Source organism: Ovis aries, chromosome X (genome assembly GCF_016772045.2).
Source record: "Ovis aries strain OAR_USU_Benz2616 breed Rambouillet chromosome X, ARS-UI_Ramb_v3.0, whole genome shotgun sequence".
NCBI lineage: Eukaryota > Metazoa > Chordata > Mammalia > Artiodactyla > Bovidae > Ovis > Ovis aries.
In genome coordinates, this window is record NC_056080.1 from 9,429,771 (window position 1) to 9,449,352 (window position 19,582).

The window sequence follows — 19,582 nt, forward strand, 5'->3', positions numbered from 1 at the left end:
CTTATGACAAATAAATTTTCTCCAAAAGTAATTTGGTTTTTAACAAATTAAATAATTGTCATATATTTACACTACTTTTAACAATATATAGATAGTGGCAATGTGCGCACAATAGAGAGGAAGAACTCCACCTATGATTTGAAGTAGATGGTCACGTAGTTTAAGGTAAGAGATGGCTGATCTGTAGGAAAGCCTGTGGCTTCACCTTCTTGGTGTTAAAAACATTCATCAAATAAGCTAATGTTTAATATGATACCCTCTGTTCCTTTAGGAAGGATTCAAAGAAACCTTTACTTGTAGCTATATAAAACCAACAAGTATTTAAGCTCTGTGAACACCTTTGGAATATTCTAAATTTTAGGTCTTTCTATGAAATCATAAAAAGCTGGAACCACACAAAACAAGGTTTGTACCAAAGGTCGCAAGCAGCAAAACCAAGGCTTTCTGCTTTGCTCCATCAGTTATCTGTCTTTGCCGCATGCAATAGTAGGACCACATTTTGAGGTTTCACATCAGTACCCATTCTGCTTGTAAATGTCATAGAATCTTCATCCTCCATTGTATTGAGGGGAAGGGCAAGATTTGCCCTTTTCCTGAATTTTCATCATTATATGGCATCCAATGATCCAGACCCAAAGAGAAGCTCAAAAGCAAAGGTTCTACCACAGACTAGCCAGGTGACACTGCCATCATCAAATCTGCTCCTACATTCATTTTCTCTGTTTCAGAAAAATATTGCAATCAAAGGCCACCAAGATGCATGCAACACTAACAATATAAGCCAATGTGCATTGCTAAAGTCAAATTGCATCCATTTTTAAATACTGAAAAGACAGCCAAAAGGAAAGGTGCTGAAGAAATGGCAGATCCTTACTGAGATTTGCTTTACGTGTTCAATAAAAATATGAATGTCTTAGCAATGATATATAGCATCCCAGCCAGCCTGGCTTGAAGGCTCTGAACCTTCTCCTAAAGCAATAGGCAGAGACATCTGAAGTGTCATTTGAACCATCTGAACTTTGAAGCTGAAAGAGACTCAGGTGCTAGCACTGAGTTAATCCCTCCAAAGTGACTGCTTCTCTCACCCTTTCCTGCTTGTGTCTACCTTCCCCTGTTGCAGCTCCAGGACTATTACCTGATGAAGCCATCCACGATCTTTTTGGCTTGGGTCCTGCTGCACTTCAGGCAGGAGGCGCAAACACACAGCCTGAAATGTACGCACCGTATCTTCTTACCTCTGCAGGGTCCTTACACCTCAGCAGCAGCAGCAGCTCCAGGCAGAACTGACCTCCCATCCTCCCCACGCAGAGCCCCTGGTCAGTGTGGGAACAGAGAAGGAGGCTGGAGACGGGGATACTGCTTGGGGAGCTGGAGGAGCCGGGCAGGCAGGCTCCCCAGCTGGAATGTGTAGCTAGAGGCCCTGGGAGGGAGAAGGCCTGGGGTCACTGTGATCCTCTGAGTCAGACACCCTGGGGAACTCTCAGCTCTGAAAGGCCTCCTTTGGCACACGAGGCGGAAAGGCACAGAGAAATTACTAGGGGGAAAGTTCTGAAAGTTATAAATCCGAGGTAAATGGTTACGTAAATGGTAGAGGTGCAATATGAATGCTGGAGGGGGCACACCATTTACATGATATGCTAATTCATATATCTGATAAGGGACTTGGACCCAGAATATACAAAGAAATCTTACAGCTCAATCATAAATAAACAGATAACCCAACTTTTAAATGGGCAAGCATTTCTCTGAAGGAAATATACAAATGATCAATAAGGATATGAAAAGAAAGATGCTTGACAGCATTAGCCATCAGGGCAATACAAATCAAAATCACGATGAGATACTCCATTACACCCACTCAGATGGATACAAAGAACTGTTGGCAAGGATGTGGAGAAATTGGAGCTCTCATACGATGCTGGTCTGAATGTAAATTCTTTGGAAAACAGTTTTCAGTTAACATTTCAAAATGTTAAATGTGAAGTTATCAAATGACCCAACAATTCCCCTCCTCACTATATGCCCAAGAAAAATGAAAATATTTATCCACACAAAAACTTGTACACAAAATGGTTCACGGCAGTATTACTTACAATAGCCAAAAAACTGGAAAAACCCAAACGTCCATCAACCAATGAATAAGTAAACAAAATGTGACATACCTATACGATGGAATTACTCAGCCATAAAAAGGAAAGAACTGATACGTGCTGCAGTATGGATGAACCTTGAAAACATCACACTGAAAAAAGAAGCTAGACACAAAGATGATATATTGTATGATTCCAGTTCTATGTTGCTGCTGCTGCTGCTGCTAAGTCTCTTCAGTCGTGTCTGACTCTGTGCGACCCCATAGATGGTAGCCCACATGCCCAGAATAGGCAAATCTATAGAGTTGCAAAAGATTAGTGGTTGCCAGGACCCACTCCAGTGTTCTTGCCTGGAGAACCCCAGGAACGGGGGAGCCTGAGGCAGATGGGAAGACTGGGGGCAGCAATGACTAAGAGGCACAGGGTTTCTTTTGGGGCTGATGAAACTTTTGAAATTGATGGCAGTAGTTGTTGCAAAACTCTAACTATACTGTTAAATTATACCCGTTAAATGAATGAATTGTAAGGTATGTGAATTAAACCTCAATAAAGCTGTTTCATTAAAAAATGGAGTGTTAGCTCTTGCTTATTCCCATTCCACAACACTTCCCCAATTACACTGGGGTCCTCTGAGATCACCATGACTCTGGCAGGTTCACCTACGTGGCTTGCTAGGGGCCATGGTGAGACAGGGCTTCTGTCAAGCATGAGCTGTGACTCCTGGCCCCTGGCAAGTCGGGACCCTTCTCCTCAGCTTCCTTTCTAGGACACTGCTGCTAAGACTTCTGCTCCAGCTTCAGGGTTTGGCCCCTCTCCGCCCTCTCCTTCATTCCCTGGCGGTGACTCCCTTCCCAGCACACCCACGGTTCCCATTGGTGAGAGTCCTTCCAAACTCACACTTGCTCCGTTATCACATGGAGCCACCCTCTCCAAATACATGAGGCGTGACTTAAGCACAGTGGCCCCTGACAGCACAGTCACTTTTTCATAGCCGAAATTCAGTAGTTAATCGTTACTCTTCACCTTGTTTTTTCCTTGAAGAAAAAGGAGCTTTATTTTTTTTTTTGGGGGGGGGAGCATTTAAAAAAATAAGAGTATTGCCTCTACATGCTCTTGTGCAGTTTTACAATTATAAATAAAAATGAAATTATCAGGTGATGCCAATGAGGCAACCACTTCAGTGAAGAGAAAAGCACAATGTTCACTGGGTTAAAGAGATTCAACATTCTCATATAATTTTATCATTCACAAAGAGAACTACATTAGAGTTACTGACATTTTAGTTAATGATACTCATTATTATTATTATTAGTTTATTTCCATAGCCTTTATCTTTCCAAACTATTCTTGGGCACAATATGCCAGTGGCCAAGAACATCATTTTCTTCATGATAACTAGTTACACCCTGTCCCCTGCTCAAGATTTTGTTTGAATCAGAGCATCCTGATATTAGGACAAAAGTCTTAAGAGAAAGGTTCACAAGAGGCCCCAACTGACAATCATACACAGTGTTTGGAATTTATCACATTTTGGACCAATGTGTAATTTTTGCCTATTTGGATTTGTCGGAAATTTTTCAACCTTTAAAAGTCCTTAAAACTATTCATTTTTATCTAAATCAAAACTGCCATGAAGTCCCACCTCACATGGGTCAGAACGGCCATCATCAAAAAAATGTACAAACACTAAATGCTGGAGAGGGTGTGGAGAAAAGGGAACCTTCCTCTACAGCTTGTGGGAATGTACATTGGTGCAGCCACTATGGAGAACAGTATGGAGGTTCCTCAAACAACTAAAAATAGAGTTGCGTGTGATCCTTCAGTCTCACTCTTGGGCATATATCCAGAGAAAACAATAATTTGAAAAGATGCATACACCCCAATGTTCACTGCAGTACTTTTCACAATATCCAAGACACAGAAACAAGCTAAATGTCCATCGACAGATGAATGGGTAAATAAGCTGTGGTGTATATATATAATGGAATACCACCAGACATAAAAAATAATGAAATAATGCCATTTGCAGCAACATGGATGGACCTAGAGATTGTCATACTAAGTGAAATAAGTCAGAAAGAGAAAGATAAATAACATATGCTATCAGTTACGGGTAGAATCTAAAATATGACACAAATGAAGTTATCTTTGAAACGGACTCACAGACATAGAGAACAGACGTGTAGTTGCCAACAAGGAGGGATGGATTGGGAGTTTGGGATTAGTGAATGCAAGATAACAACAAGGTCCTACTGTAGAGCACAGGGAACTATACTCAATATCATGTGATAAATCATAATGGAAAGGAATATGAAAAAGAATATATATATATATGTATAACTGAGTCACTTTGCTCTAAAGCAGAAATTAAACTCATTGCAAATCAACTATACTTCAGCAAAATAAATGTTTTAAAAAATTATTCATTTTTACAAGTTGGTACCACTGACCTCTGAAGAACATCGGTAGAGGAGAAGGCTTTCCCATCTGAGGATAAGCAAGGTTGCAAATGAATGTTCACAATAGACCCTGTCTGTGTTCATTCTGTGCCAAAATGTTCATACAGGCTTTTTCTCAAACACGTTTGAGTGCTGTGGGTAATAGATGTCATATAATAAAACTCAGAGGCACATGCTATGTTACTTTTTAAGGAAAAAAAGTGTGTGGGGGGGTGATCAAAGGGTTTAACAATTTTATTCACTGGCTGATATTCAGCGACTCTGAAAATTTGGCCACTGCTCAGGTTTGTGAATTTCTATGGAAAACGAACTGTGTTTGGCAAGCTTGATGAAATATGAAGCTGATAAAAAAATGTTTCATGCTTTCTCAAGACCTTATGCCACTAACTGTGTGGGATTGGAAAAACTGTTCAAATGTCAATTTAAATGTCACTTTAAACACTGTAAATAAATGATTTTCTATACCCATATCAATGAATATAATTCTGTTGATTTCAGACCATAACTTGAACTGAAGTTTCTTTGAGTTTTAACTAGGAAATGTTTCATGAAGAACATGAACTTCAGAGTAGACAAGTTGAGCTCAGTTGAGTTCTATTCAGAATCAGAAATGTTCATGCAATGCATTATTTTACACTGTGGAGAACTGACTGAAAAGTCAATTGACACAAAGGTTGTTAGGAAGCAGGTCCTGAACTCAAAAAGAAAGGAGTAGGCCAAAAGAAATAAAACATTATTGGAACAGTTCAAATCATTATGTAAAAGAACACTGTGGTGAATTCCGTTGCAGAGTTCATGACTCGTGAATATTATCTCCAAACCAGTCATCTCTGAGTTTTACAGAGTCGACTATCCAACTGCCTTCTTGACCCTTCCATCTGGTATCTCAGGGTCATCTCAAACTTCACTTATCCAATGCTGAACTCTTGACTTTCCTTTCTGGCAAATGTCTTTGTGCCTAAGCCTCCCATGTCTTAAGAGGTGTTTGTAAAGCATTTATCTCAGTGCCTGGCATGCAGATCTGCTCAGTAAAGGTTGATGACGATGATATTGATGATGATTGAGAGTGATGAAGATGATTTTTATGCACCCAATTAGTTGAGCCAGAAACCAAATGGTTTCTCTTAATTCTTTTCTTCACTTCATGCCCTACATTTAATCTATTCCCAGTTTCTGTCAACTCTGCCTTCAAAAAAAAAAAAATCAGGAAACAAACCCCTCTTCTCCAACTCTGCTGTCATCATCCCACCTCCAGCCTCTATCATATTTCTCTTGAACAGCCTTCTAGCCAACCTAACCATGTCCACTCTTGCCCTTGCATGGTTCTTTCTTCCCAGAGGGGAACCCAGAATGATTTTCTTTCTTTTTTTTTTTTTTCTTAAACACAAACCTTCATTACCAAAACACATATGGTGCTTGGGTCTGGAAGATTCCTTGGAGGAGGGCATGGCAACCCACTCCAGTATTCTCATCTGGAGAATCCCATGGACAGGAGAGCCTGGCGGGCTATAGTCCATGGGGTCACTAAGAGCTGGACACGACTGAAATGACTTAGCATGCACCATACGGTGCTTATAATGTATTTATAAAATATGTTAAACATCCTTATGAAGTAGGTACTATTATTACTTCCATTTTACAGGTAAGGGATTGAGTAAGGAGGGCAAAGCCACAATTCACACTCAATCAGTTTGAGTCTAGAGCTGGGCTTTCAAATGCTACATAAAATACCATTCCATGCCCAAGCTTTAATAAAAAAATAACAAACAAACAAGCAAAGACTGTCATTTCGCTTCACTTAGAATACAGTCCATCTGGCAAAGGAGTGCCCTGAGCAAAATGGTCTGGACTGGCTTCCTCAGCCACGCCATCGTTCCTCTCTCTTTCCTCCCGTTGCCCTGACACTCATAAACAAGACGAGCTGGGTACTGCACAGGGGTTTCTCCTCGTGCTGTTCCTGTGCCTGAACTGTTCTTCCTAGGAATTTTCATAGGCCTGCCTCCTCATTCTTTATTCTTTAATCCCACTCCCTTGCTAAAGGCTTCTCTGACCTTCTCAATCTGAAATCAATGTTCCCTGGTTTCTTGATCTCAACATTCCGTTGATTTTCTTCTCAGCACTTATCTCAGCTTGTAATTGCTTTCATATGCTTGTCCATTTGTCTACTGACTGTCTCTCCCATTGGTCTGGAGGCTTCACAAGGATAATATTGTTCATGACTGTATTTCCACCACTGAGCATATTGCCCTGCACATAGTGAGCGCTGAGAAATTTGATAAAAGATTGGATGAAGACAAGAAGGCTTTGGTAATATGAAACATCCACTTAAACTACTGGTTCTCCAAGTGTGACTGGAATCACCTAGGGATGCTTTTTTTTTTTTTTTTTAGGACTGTTATTTTAAGCACTTACTTTTGAGGCCTATCACAGTCTTGTAAAGAATTTTTATAATTTTGATTTTGACATGATTTGGCAATGAGTAACTCATAGAATTCTTGTTTGGCTGTTATTTTTAAGTGATCATAATGTGTTTTCAGGAATACTTGCTAGGAGAGAAAAATGTACATTATAAATCGCTTTTAGATGTGATAAGATTGTTAAAAATACTGACAGTGAAATTGACATACTATGCTTTTAGGTAAGAAATTACATTATTACCTTGGGAGCCAATAATTTCCTTTTCAGCTTGTAGACATTTGTGGGGGTTCCTGGAGAGCTTGCGGTTTCCAGGCCCCATAATCAGATAATGGTGTGTAATGGACAAAATGGACCAGCTGGAGTCAGCCCTGAACCAACCACAACAGGACTCCTGCCCAGGAATCTGCATTTTAAGAAAATTTTCAGGAAATTCCTACACAAATAAAATTTGAAAGCTATTCTTTTCTCTTTGTCTAGACTTATGTGTATTGTTTTAGAAAAATATACAACAGAAAACAGTGCCCGCTCTTTAAATCTGTGGTTTAACTCTAAGAAATCCAAGATAATGTTTCACATAAAGGAAAAACATACGCTACTAATTAATGTTAAGCTCATTACAGGTCCGAAAATGCAGATTATCAATAATTTTTTCAGGAAAATGAATCATCTTTGTTAAATATCTTTTGTGAGCCTATAGGTCCACAGGAGATGAAAGGGCCTGGCATTTCTCACCTGGAGGGGAAGGATGAATCATTAGGCCAGGCTATGTTTTAGGCTATAAGTGGATAGTGTTAAGAAAATGAAAATTGTAAGCAGGAGGGCTTCCCTGGTGGTCCAGCAGTTAAGAGCCCACCTTGCCAATGCAGGGGGCATGGGTTCAGTCCCTGGACTGGGAAGATTCCACACGCTGCAGCGCAACTAAGCCCAGTGCGCCACAGCTGCTGAGCCCCTAGACCCCAGGCTGGAGATGAGTTCCTGCCTGGTCCACCGTGACCTTCCTCTCTTCACATGGCCCTTCCCTGCTCAAAATCCTTACACTGTTCTTCAGTCAATTGAGATCTTTCGGCACAAGACCCTAGGCTTTCCATGACCTGACCCTAATCCAGTCTTCCGAATCCTTCTCTTGCCCTTCCTCCCAGTAAACCCTGCACTCTGGCTCAACAGAACTGTTCACTCTCCTACTTTCCAGATCCTGTCTTTGCTTTTGTCATTTGCCTTCCCCAGGGTTCCCTTGACCCTCATATTTCCCATTAAATATCCCATCTGTTATTACTCCCTAATTTGTGTAGCCAAGCAGGACCTTTCTTCCTGATTTCCCTGACTTCTTCAACTTCTTCCCAACTTCCCTCTCTACGGTTTTCCCTAGCTAAGTCAATCTAAGTTCATCCCTCCAGTGACTCAGGCCAAAACCTTGTCTTCCTATCACCTCTGACTCCATATCTTACCCCACAGCCAATCCATTAGTGAATCTCACTGTCACTATGTTCAAAACATGGTAGAATCTGACCTTTTCTCATCGTTTCCCCTGTTCCACTCTGGTCCAAGCTAAAATCATCTCTCATCTCGATTAATAATAAAAATTGCTAAATGACTCAGCATAGAAAGTGGTTCTTCAAACCCTCCCTAAAATACTCATTTCTCATTCCTCCTCACTGAAGATAATTTTCCCTGAGAAAGTCTTCAGATTGTTAGTGAGTCACTTCCAGTCTTATCTTTCTCTAGAAAGGTATTGATGCAGATGACCCAGAAAAGAAATAGGGGTGCAGAAGAGCTCTCCCAAATCCCACAGTGGGGACTTGGATTGCTACACAGAGTGGTTATTCTTTGGCAGTTCACAGGATTCTTAACGAGACCTGAATTGCCCTTTTTTGCTCAGAACAAAATAGTACTGTTCCACGAAGTGTGTTTATTCTTCATGTGGACACAATGTGTAGAGTGGGCATTCGCATTTATTTAAGGGCCAAATGAGCTGATCTTGGTAATATCACCCTTCCTGCCCATACCTGATCCTGGAACCCAGATGAAAGCACGTGAAGGAAAGGTGTCTGGAGGCTTCTGCAAAATCTTGCTTTGATTGTTAGCAAGAGACATAGGAAGATGGAAATCTTTTCTTCCTCTCTGTCAGGGTTTCTCAACCTGAGCACTGTTGACATTTGGGGTCATCTGTCATGGGGACTGCCCTGTATGTGAAGAATGCTTAGCAGCAACACTAGCCTCTATCAACTGGACGCCAGTAGCATCTCTTCAATTGTTAGAATCAACAACATCTCCAGACATTGCCAAACACTGTCTCCTGTGGGTGGATTACCCCAAGTTGGGAACCACTGCCCTAAACGTCAGATTTATTCCCAGACTGCCACAGGTTCTCTCAATAAGAGCTTAGAGATATTTAGTCAGTCAGTCAGTCACTCAGTCACATCTGACTCTTTGTGACCCTAAGGATTGTAGCCCGCCAGGCTCCTCTGTCCATGGGATTCTCCAGGCAAGAAGACTGGACTGGGTAGCCATTCTCTTTTCCAAGGGACCTTCCCAACCCAGGGATCAAACCCAGGTCTTCTGTATTGCAGGCAGATTCTTTATAGTCTGGGCCACCAGGGGAGCTATAGAGATGCTTAGAGAAACATAAAGGCAAGAGAATTGCAGGAAAAAGACCAGAGTCACTGAATAAGACCCATCATACTTGTGAAATTTTGAGTGACACAAGCCTCTACAATTCCTAATTATTTAAACTGGTTTAAGTGGGTTTTCCTATTATTATGAGTGAGGAGCATCAAATTAATCCAGGGTCCACCATCACAGTTCACAGCACATTGCTTTATTCCAGGGCATCCTACAGCTTGGAGAAATGAGCCAAGTCCCAGCTTGGGGCACAATTCCAAGAGTTCAGCTTTATGTTTAGGACAGAAATAAAATGGCTCATTTTCCCATTTGTTAATTACTGCTTATCCACATTTGTTATGGAATTGTATAATTTCAAAGCAGGAAGTGATTTTAGGGAAGGAGAATTAAGCTAAAACCATCATCTATGTTTATCTTCAAAGGAAGGCTTTCCAAAGAGGATTAAGCCATGTGTCTGCAAATATCAGGAAAAGAGCCATTATCCACTTCAAAACACTTCCTGAGCATGACGACTCACCATACATCTTGCGTAAAAAGCAAAGGGAGACATTTTCTTATGGCCACATACACTTAAATATTCCTTCTCCTTAAATAGGAATTCTGCATGGTTTCAATGACTAAATCAATTATCTATTTACAGTGAACTTCCTGTCATTTCTGTGCTCAGATCTGTCATTTAATTTTACCATCTATTTTTTAAAATCTGAAAACTGATGCACAAACTAGAGCTGGCATAATTAACAGACCATTCCATTTGGGGTATAGTGGGGAGGAGGAGAAGATAAAAAATTATAATCCATCTCTTATAACTTTTATTTTATGTACTATTAGTTTGCATTATTGTTGCTTATTACAAAAGCAAAGCAAGCTTACAATTATAAAATCATAAATATAAAAATAAGCAAAAGGAATATTTAATAATCCATAATCCAAGAATCATTCACTGATTATATTTTAGTGAATATTCTCCCAAATATTTTTCTTGCATATTGAGATATTTCTTCCCGAATAGTATCATATTATTTTGAAATCTACTTTAAGATATTTTAAACCTTTCTTTTTATCAGATGTTTAAGTTGTTCCTAACATGCTACTGCTACTACTAAGTCGCTTCAGTCATGTCCGACTCTGTGCGACCCCATAGACGGCAGCCCACCAGGCTCCCCTGTCCCCGGGATTCTCCAGGCAAGAACAGTGGAGTGGGTTGCTATTTCCTTCTCCAATGCATGAAAGTGAAAAGTGAAAGTGAAGTCGCTGAGTTGTGTCCAACTCTTCTCGACCCCAAGGACTGCAGCCCACCAGGCTCCTCCATCCATGGGATTTTCCAGGCAAGAGTACTGGAGTGGGGTGCCATTGCCTAACATGACCCCATTGTAAACAGTGCTTCATATGAATGGCTGGTTGAAAACGAGTTATACATGCTCAAAAATAAAAATGCAAGAGTAAAACACAAAACAAAAAAAATTCTACAAAATGGACTGAATATCATTGGCATCAGAGTTCTGCTACCATTCACTTGTACATCCAATCACAGAAAGCAGCCTCAAAGAGAACAAAGGAGAAAGAAGAGAAAACCAGCTTTGTAGCAAAGGAAACTACCCCTGCGACAGACATGGTAGGATAAACACTAAATGAACCTAATGGAGAAACATGCCACAAATGAGTCCCAAGCAGAGTTTCTCACTTTGTAAGTCATAAAGTCATTACCTAGGAAAAAAAAAAAAAAAAACAGGCTGTATTCAATCATATAATTGTGAAAAATAAATAGCTTGCTCCTCTACAAAAATCCTGTGATGGCAATTTCAAATATCTAGATTTGCATATAAATCCACATGTCTATGTTTATTTATATTTGTATGTATTTATATCTGTATTGATGCCTATTACCTATGTCTATATCTATAAACACACCTATAACTGTACCTGTATATCCATCCACCCATCCATCTTCTGCCCATCTACATACCAGTGGTTCTCAGACTTGAATGTGCATCAGAATCCCCTGGAGGGCTTCTTGATAAAACCAAGGTTCCTCTATCCTGTCCCCAGCTTCTGATTCAGCACGTCTTTGACACAATCTAAGAATCTGCATTTCTTATAAGTTCCCAGGTGATGCAATGCTGCTGGTGTGAAGCCTACACTTTGAGAAGCCCTGCCTATGCTTTATCTCTCACTACCAATCTATAGTTTAGTGAACATATGGTTATCCCCACATGCTTGAATTTCATTATCATAAATTGTTAATAAAAACCATAGTGTTACATACTATACAAAACAGATATTCTGGTGCTTCAAATTCTTTCCACTTAATTCAATAAAAAAATTATAAGATATAAATATTATCACCATGTACCTTCTTCCTCCCAGGAGAAAAGTTACATTGTGGTACATTTCTTGCTTTTACTTGGTTCTCACTGCCTTTGGCTTTTAACTTGATGTATTTACATCTTAACGATTCAGATTTATTTTCCAAACAGTGAGATGAAACAGGGACAACGCAAAGGCAGCTTCATTTTGAAATTGGCCAAGCTCTTGTAAACAAGCTCTTGACGGAGCAATTTATAATTCTCTAAACAGTTGGGGAAAATATCACACAGAAAAGCAGATGTTATTCTCCTAACTTCTCTCTCTCTCTCTCTTTTTTAGGTCTACAGTACTGAACCAACCATATTACCCTGAGTAAATTTTGGCTTCATTGGATGTCAACCATGTTAGCCATATTCAAGATGTGGTTCAAAGAGCAAAGCTTCTCAGACAGTTCTGTGGCCTGCTTCCTCATGTTCATTTGACAGCGCTTGACTTAGGGGTTGTGTTGGCTCAGGTTTGCAGCATGCAATGGGAACACAGTTCCCCAGATGCCAACTTTAACCTAAATAAAAGCTAGGCCTGCATTTCTTCAGGGTTAAGTTAAAGAATATGGGCTGTGCTGTCTCAGACCCTGGTGGGTACCAATTAGTGGGAGACAAGATGTATACACAAGGAAATGTAATTGGTGACTTTAATGGGTAAACAATTGCAGGATTGAGAAAAAGAAAGTCACTTTGCTCTGGTGCAGTTGGGGAAAACCTCATATCCCATTTGTTCAAATCCTTGAGAAACAAACATTATTTCTCCAGAAAGTGAAATGCAGACATTGAAAAGGGAGGCAAATTTTTACAGAAGAGGTCAAATCAAAGACTGTCTGAAGGAGGAGTTAATGCGTGTCAAGAGAGGAAATAATCCCAAGAATGATGAATGCCACTACTGAAATGATTATAAATTACAGGCCACCTGCAACCTATCCCGAATGTCTTTCATGTGAGAACAAGATAGATGGAAGAATGGGGGGGAAAAAAACTTGTGCCCTAATGGAGAAAAAGGAAGATGTGTGCTTTGAGCAGTTCAGAGAAAGTCTCTCTTTCCACCTCAATATATCTGTAGATCAACAGATGTGTGTGCATGTACACACGCACATCAAACTTTGTGGAATAATTCCAATTTATCTATAAGACCCTCTCATTTACGTTAAGCATTCAAAATACCCCTAATTGAAAATGTTTTAGCAAATAGCCACTGAAACAATGATACAGTCAGCAATCATTGTTTAAACTCAACATTCAAAAAACTAAGATCATGGAATCTGGTCCCATTGCTTCATGGCAAATAGATGGGGAAACAATGGAAACTGTGAGAGACTTTATTTTCTTGGGCTCCAAAATCACTGCAGATGGTGACTGCAGCCATGAAATTAAAAGATGCTTGCTCTTTGGAAGAAAAGCTATGACAAACCTAGACAGCATACTAAAAAGCAGAGACATTACTTTGCCAACAAAGGTCCATCTAGTCAAAGCTATAGTTTTTCCAGTAGTCATGTATGGATGTGAGAGTTGGACCATAAAGAAAGCTGAGTGCTGAAAAATTGATACTTTTCGAAAAACTGATGAACTGTGGTGTTAGAAAAGATGCTTAAGAGACCCTTGGGCTGCAAGGAGATCAAACCAGTCAATTCTAAAGGAAATCAGTCCTGATTATTCATTGGAAGGACTGATGCTGAAGCTGAAGCTCCAATACTTTGGCCACCTGATGTGAAGAACTGGACTCATTGGAAAAGATCCTGCTGCTGGGCAAGATGAAAGGCAGGAGGAGAAGGGGACAAGAGAGAATGAGATGGTTGGATGGCATCACTGACGCAATAGACACAAGTTTGAGCAAGTTCTGGGTGTTGGTAATGGACAGGGAAGCCTGGTATGCTGCAGTCCATGGGGTCGCAAAGAGTTGGACACGACTGAGTAATTAAACTGAGTCAGCAATACTGAAGTAAAATTGCCACTAAAAAAATGTCAAAAAGAAAGTACTCATAAGCTATAATAATATGAATATCTGCATTTTAACATTTACAGCTGTATATGTGTTAGGTTCTGTTTTTTGTGTTAAAGACATGCCCAATATAAAAAGATAATTTATTTCAAATTGTGAAGATAATTTACTGGAAGCAGTACAATAGTAGAAATGGCGACTATAAGAGTTGTCATAGGTAACAGTTGGCCTATAGTTTTAATTTGTTTGATTAGGCACAAATTTAGTGGCAAAATGCTATTTTGAAGTAAAAATTAGTACAAAGGATGCAGTAAGTAAACATTTTCCAAACTGAATATCTTTTCTAAAGATGTGTAATCTTTAAAGAATAGTGAGATAAATGCTACTCACAGGGAACTTCCCAATACAGTGAATGCATGCATGAATAGAAGAATACATTTTAAAAAGTCTGTTTGTTCTCAGATCTTAGCTCCTAGAACTTCAACAGATCTCTCTCTCTCTCTCTCTCTCTCTCTCTCTCTCTCTCTCTCACACACACACACACACACACACACACTCATTTTCAAATTGAATGTAATCCTATTTATTTTAATTGTGCCAAAAGAAATTATAACTACCCATCACACCAAAAGATGCACAGTTTGGCTATAGCAGCTTCCACATTGTTCAAAGTAAGATTTTATTTTATTTTTATTTTTATTTTTTTGCTATTTCCAATTTTTTTTTTTACTTTACAATATTGTATTGGTTTTGCCATACATCAACATGAATCCCAAATTAAGATTTTAAAAGCACAATAACACTCAAAGAAGTTATCAAAACAAGTTTGCTTCAGAAATTCAAGAACACTTGTCCACAGGAATAGAGTGAAACTTTTTACTCCCATCGTTAATATAAACTGACCATAAATATCAAAGCTGCTGGTATCTTAGCGAGAAATCTTTATGAAGGAATTGCAGTTAAAATGATAGCTCTAGAAAATGAGATAAGTGACCAACTATGGAATTATCTTTTCTTTGTACTGTGATGAGATATATATGAGTAAAACAGCTGGCATCCTCAGTGAAACACTAATGTCAACTTTAGAGATGCAAAATGTCCCAGGTCTGAGGAACATCTCAAAAAACTGTTGGAGAAAAAGGAAAATATTTTAGTGAATCATCTCTTGTACAGAGTTTCTCAGCCTTGGTATTCCTGATGTTTGAGGCCAGGTCATTCTTTGTCATGGGAGGCTGTCCTATGCATTGAAGGATGTTGAGCAGCACCCCTGGTCTTCACTACCTAGATGCCAGAAGCCAACCACTACCTCCCAATTCTGACAACAAAAATGTCTCCAGACACTGCAAAAGTGTCTTGGGGTGGGAGTGAGGGAATTTTTCCAGTTAAAAGCATTGACAGCACACATTTATATAAACTTGCTTGATCAATTGTAGCAAATATTATAAAACTGTTCAAAAGTTTATATTCATACAGAACTCGTTCTGTTAATTTTGCCACAGTGTTGTATACATATTTTTGTATTTTATCACAACAGATTGACAAATCTGGAGTGACTGCTTCTTAGACATAGAAATTATTAAAACCCATTAAAATACTTCTGATGATCTTAAGAAAATTCTAAAGATTCTCATCCAGCATTTGTAATTTGAGGCTTAAACCGAAACATTATCAATGTTTCGCATAATGCTCTCTCCAGAATGGAAGCACAGATTGTGTTATCATTGGAAACTGCATGGGAATAATGTTGCTTATGTTATACTTTAAATGAAGGAAAACAATCTTTTTTTCCTATTTGGACAGAGTCTCAGAGTAATATTACTGAGGATGGTATACCTTGAAATTCTAAAATTTTTACATTAGTTATCATATATATCATAGATAAATATTGATAATTTGTATGAATTACTCAGGAATCAGCTGGCAAAAACCCTCTGTAGGGAGATTATTTCAGAAATAGTCAATTGCAATAACCATTTAAGTGAGATTTTACCCGTAAAATTTGTCTTAATAGCACTTGCTGGTAAAATGATCAAAGAAAAAGTATATGCAGGTCAAAGGTGGTTGACTCTACTTAGATTTTTAATCTGAGGAATTAATCTTCCAAATAAGGAAAATAGGCAAATTTTCTTAGCCAAATTTATTTAAAAATATGTGACTATATTACTTAATGATAATATATCCAGAGATTAAAATACTTATCAATAACTATGAAAATTATGATATATTCACTGACATTATAGAAGAATTATTCAAATTTGACAAGACATGTCAGGAAATTTTAAGAATAATTATTGAGCAAGTCAAGTGAGGACAAACTGCCCACTTCAATAATAAGACAAAATACGAACGGTCTTATTATTTTCTAAATTGTTTATTTCTTTCTCATTTCTTTTTATAATTTTCTGATAAAGATGATTCATTTATCAAGTATAATCATATTATCATATCACCAGAAGACATTTCATATAATTAAATGCATATCAGAATAAAATCTTTGTTAGTCTGTACAATAAATTATTGGTTCAGAAAATACTGTCACTCTGTTATTCACATTCCCACGCAAATAATCATCTCAGACCTAAATTTTTATTTTGCAATTATTTGACATTTATTATTGAAATTATAAAAACTGAAATTATAAGAGTCTAAAATAGATTTCATTTGAAAAAGGAAAACATCCCAGATCAAACTTCTTTAAAAAAAATATAGTTCTGTTTTTCTTGCTAGCTTAGTAATTCTCGACTAAAGTGACCTTCCACCTTAGAGGACATTTGGGGATACACAGAGGCATTTCTGGGTATCACAACAAGGGGAGGTACGGTACCACTGGCATTTAGAGGGTAGAGATCAGGGATGCTGCTAACATCCCACAATGTATAGGACAGCCCTTCATTTAAAAAAAAAAAAAAATCTGGTCCCAAAGATAACAGTGCTGAGGCTGAGAAACCTTGCTCTAAAGTATTTCTTGGTTTAATTAGTGTAACAAAGCAAGGATCACCCACTTCAAATATGATGAGAATCCCTTATTGGAGAGTATGTTATTACCAAAGACAGTTTTCTTCCTCCATGGAAGGCAGAAATTTAACTACCCTTCTTGTTATTGTTGGCATCTTTGGGAACAAGAAACAAAATGGAAGATTGAAGGGACAATAGAAACAGTCTGAAATGAGTAATCCTCACACTGCTATTCTCTAACTGAATATATCTTATTTGAGCAGAAAGTATGTATTAATACTTTGATACTGAGTGAGAAGCAATGCTTCACTGCAAAACAGGAATCGTTTGACATGATAAGAAAAACATCATAAAAATTAAAACAGCTAAAGCTTAAGCAATGAGTTTGAATAACTATCTTTTTCCTCACCCCAATGTCAGCCATAGTGATATTCTGTATTGCTTAGGATTCACTATAAAAATCGAACTTTTAACAGCCCTAGGTAAACATCTTCATTTTCCACAGACCTAAGTGATGGCAGAGTAATATGATTGCTTACAGCTGCAAATGCCTCATCATGAACTAAACACTTGTTAAACTCTGGCTAAAATTTCTCTTCACTGGCTTATTAGTCTCTTTCCCAAATAAAATCATTTTTTAAACTAATTCACTAAATAATGTCATGGTAGAAATCCTTAATTAAGTCATGAATAGACAATGCAAATAATCCATGTATTATATAATAAATGCACATTAAATTAAAACAAAACAAACTGTGTTCCTAAATATAAATTACTTTAAATTTACTATACTAGGGACTAGTTGGAGAAGGAAATGGCAACCCACTCCAGTATTTTTGCCTGGAGAATCCCAGGGACGGTGGAGCCTGGTGGGCTGCCATCTATGGGGTCACACAGAGTTGGACACGACTGAAGCGATTTAGCAGCAGTAGCAGCAGCAGGGACTAGCAGTGTGTAAATTTCTCATGTTTTACTCCACCCAAAGGAAAGAAAAATAGAAAACACCATACTATGAAGGGAAAAAGAAATTTCCTGTGTGTTTACTTTTCCTGGGTGTCTATGAGTCTTTAGGTTATGGGTCACCACCATTTCAGGAAACTGGTGTAAAGTTTCAGAATGGGTTAGGAGTGAGAAGCTGAGGTAAGCAAAGGGCATCTGGCATTCATTCCTACTAAGAAAGAAACAAAGTCTGGAGAAATAACTCCAGAAAGAATGAAGGGATGGAGCCAAAGCAAAAACAATACCCAGCTGTGGATGTGACTGGTGATAGAAGCAAGGTCCAATGCTGTAAAGAGCAATATTGCATAGGAACCTGGAATGTCAGGTCCATGAATCAAGGCAAAGTGGAAGTGGTCAAACAGGAGATGGCAAGAGTGAATGTTGACATTCTAGGAATCAGCGAACTAAAATGGACTGGAATGGGTGAATTTAACTCAGATGACCATTATATCTACTACTGTGCACAGGAATCCCTTAGAAGAAATGGAGTAGCCATCATGGTCAACAAAAGAGTCTGAAATGCAGTACTTGGATGCAATCTCAAAAATGCAATCTCTGTTTGTCTCCAAGGCAAACCATTCAATATCACGGTAAACCAAGCCTATGCCCCAACCAGCAACACTGAAGAAGCTGAAGTTGAACAGTTCTTTGAAGACCTACAAGACCTTTTAGAACTAACACCCAAAAAAGATGTCCTCTGTATTATAGGGGACTGGAATGCGAAAGTAGGAAGTCAAGAAACACCTGGAGTAACAGGCAAATTTGGCCTTGGAGTATGGAATGAAGCAGGGCAAAGACTAATAGAGTTTTGCCAACAGAACGCACTGGTCATAGCAAACACCCTCTTCCAACAACACAAGAGAAGACTCTACACATGGACATCACCAGATGGTCAACACCGAAATCAGATTGATTATATTCTTTGCAGCCAAAGATGGAGAAGCTCTATACAGTCAGCAAAACAAGACCAGGAGCTGACTTTGGCTCAGATCATGAACTACTTATTGCCAAATTCAGACTTAAATTGAAGAAAGTAGGGAAAAACACTAGGCCATTCAGATATGACCTAAATCAAATCCCTTATGATTATACAGGGGAAATGAGAAATAGATTTAAGGGACTAGATCTGATAGACAGAGTGCCTGATGAACTATGGATGGAGGTTTGTGACATTGTACAGGAGACAGGGATCAAGACCATCTTCATGGAAAAGTAATGCAAAAAAAGCAAAATGGCTGTCTGAGGAGGCCTTACAAATAGCTGTGACAAGAAGAGAAGTGAAAAGGAAAGATATAAGCATCTGAATGCAGTGTTTCAAAGAATAGCAAGGAGAGATAAGAAAGCCTTCCTCAGCAATCAATGCAAAGAAATAGAGGAAAACAACAGAATGGGAAAGACTAGAGATCTCTTCAAGAAAATTAGAGATACCAAGGGAACATTTCATGCAAAGATGGGCTCGATAAAGGACAGAAATGATATGAACCTAACAGAAGTAGAAGAGATTAAGAAGAGGTGGCAAGAATACACAGAAGAACTGTACAAAAAGATCTTCATGACTCAGATAATCACAATGGTGTGATCATTCATCTAGAGCCAGACATCCTGGAATGTGAAGTCAAGTGGACCTTAGAAAGCATTAGTACGTCTGTGTCTCTTTTGCTGTCTCGCATACAGGGTTATTGTTACCAGTTCAAGTTCGATACATGATACAGGATGCTTGCGGCTGGTGCACTGGGATGACCCAGA

At 38.7% G+C, this 19,582-nt stretch overlaps 1 protein-coding gene across 5 annotated transcripts in view; it reads right to left on the bottom strand.

The window, feature by feature from the left end:
• Positions 1–19,582, bottom strand: part of ARHGAP6 (Rho GTPase activating protein 6) — a 542,302-nt gene that overhangs the window by 155,182 nt on the left and 367,538 nt on the right. Inside the window, exon 1 of one of the 5 annotated variants that reach the window (XM_042242188.2) lies at positions 1,236–6,905. The exons of the other annotated variants lie outside the window; for them this stretch is intronic. Within the exon in view, the coding sequence (XP_042098122.1) occupies positions 1,236–1,295 (60 nt within the window). The 5' untranslated portion in view covers positions 1,296–6,905. Of the gene's footprint in view, positions 1–1,235; positions 6,906–19,582 lie in introns of those variants that run through there. 5 annotated transcript variants of the gene reach the window in all.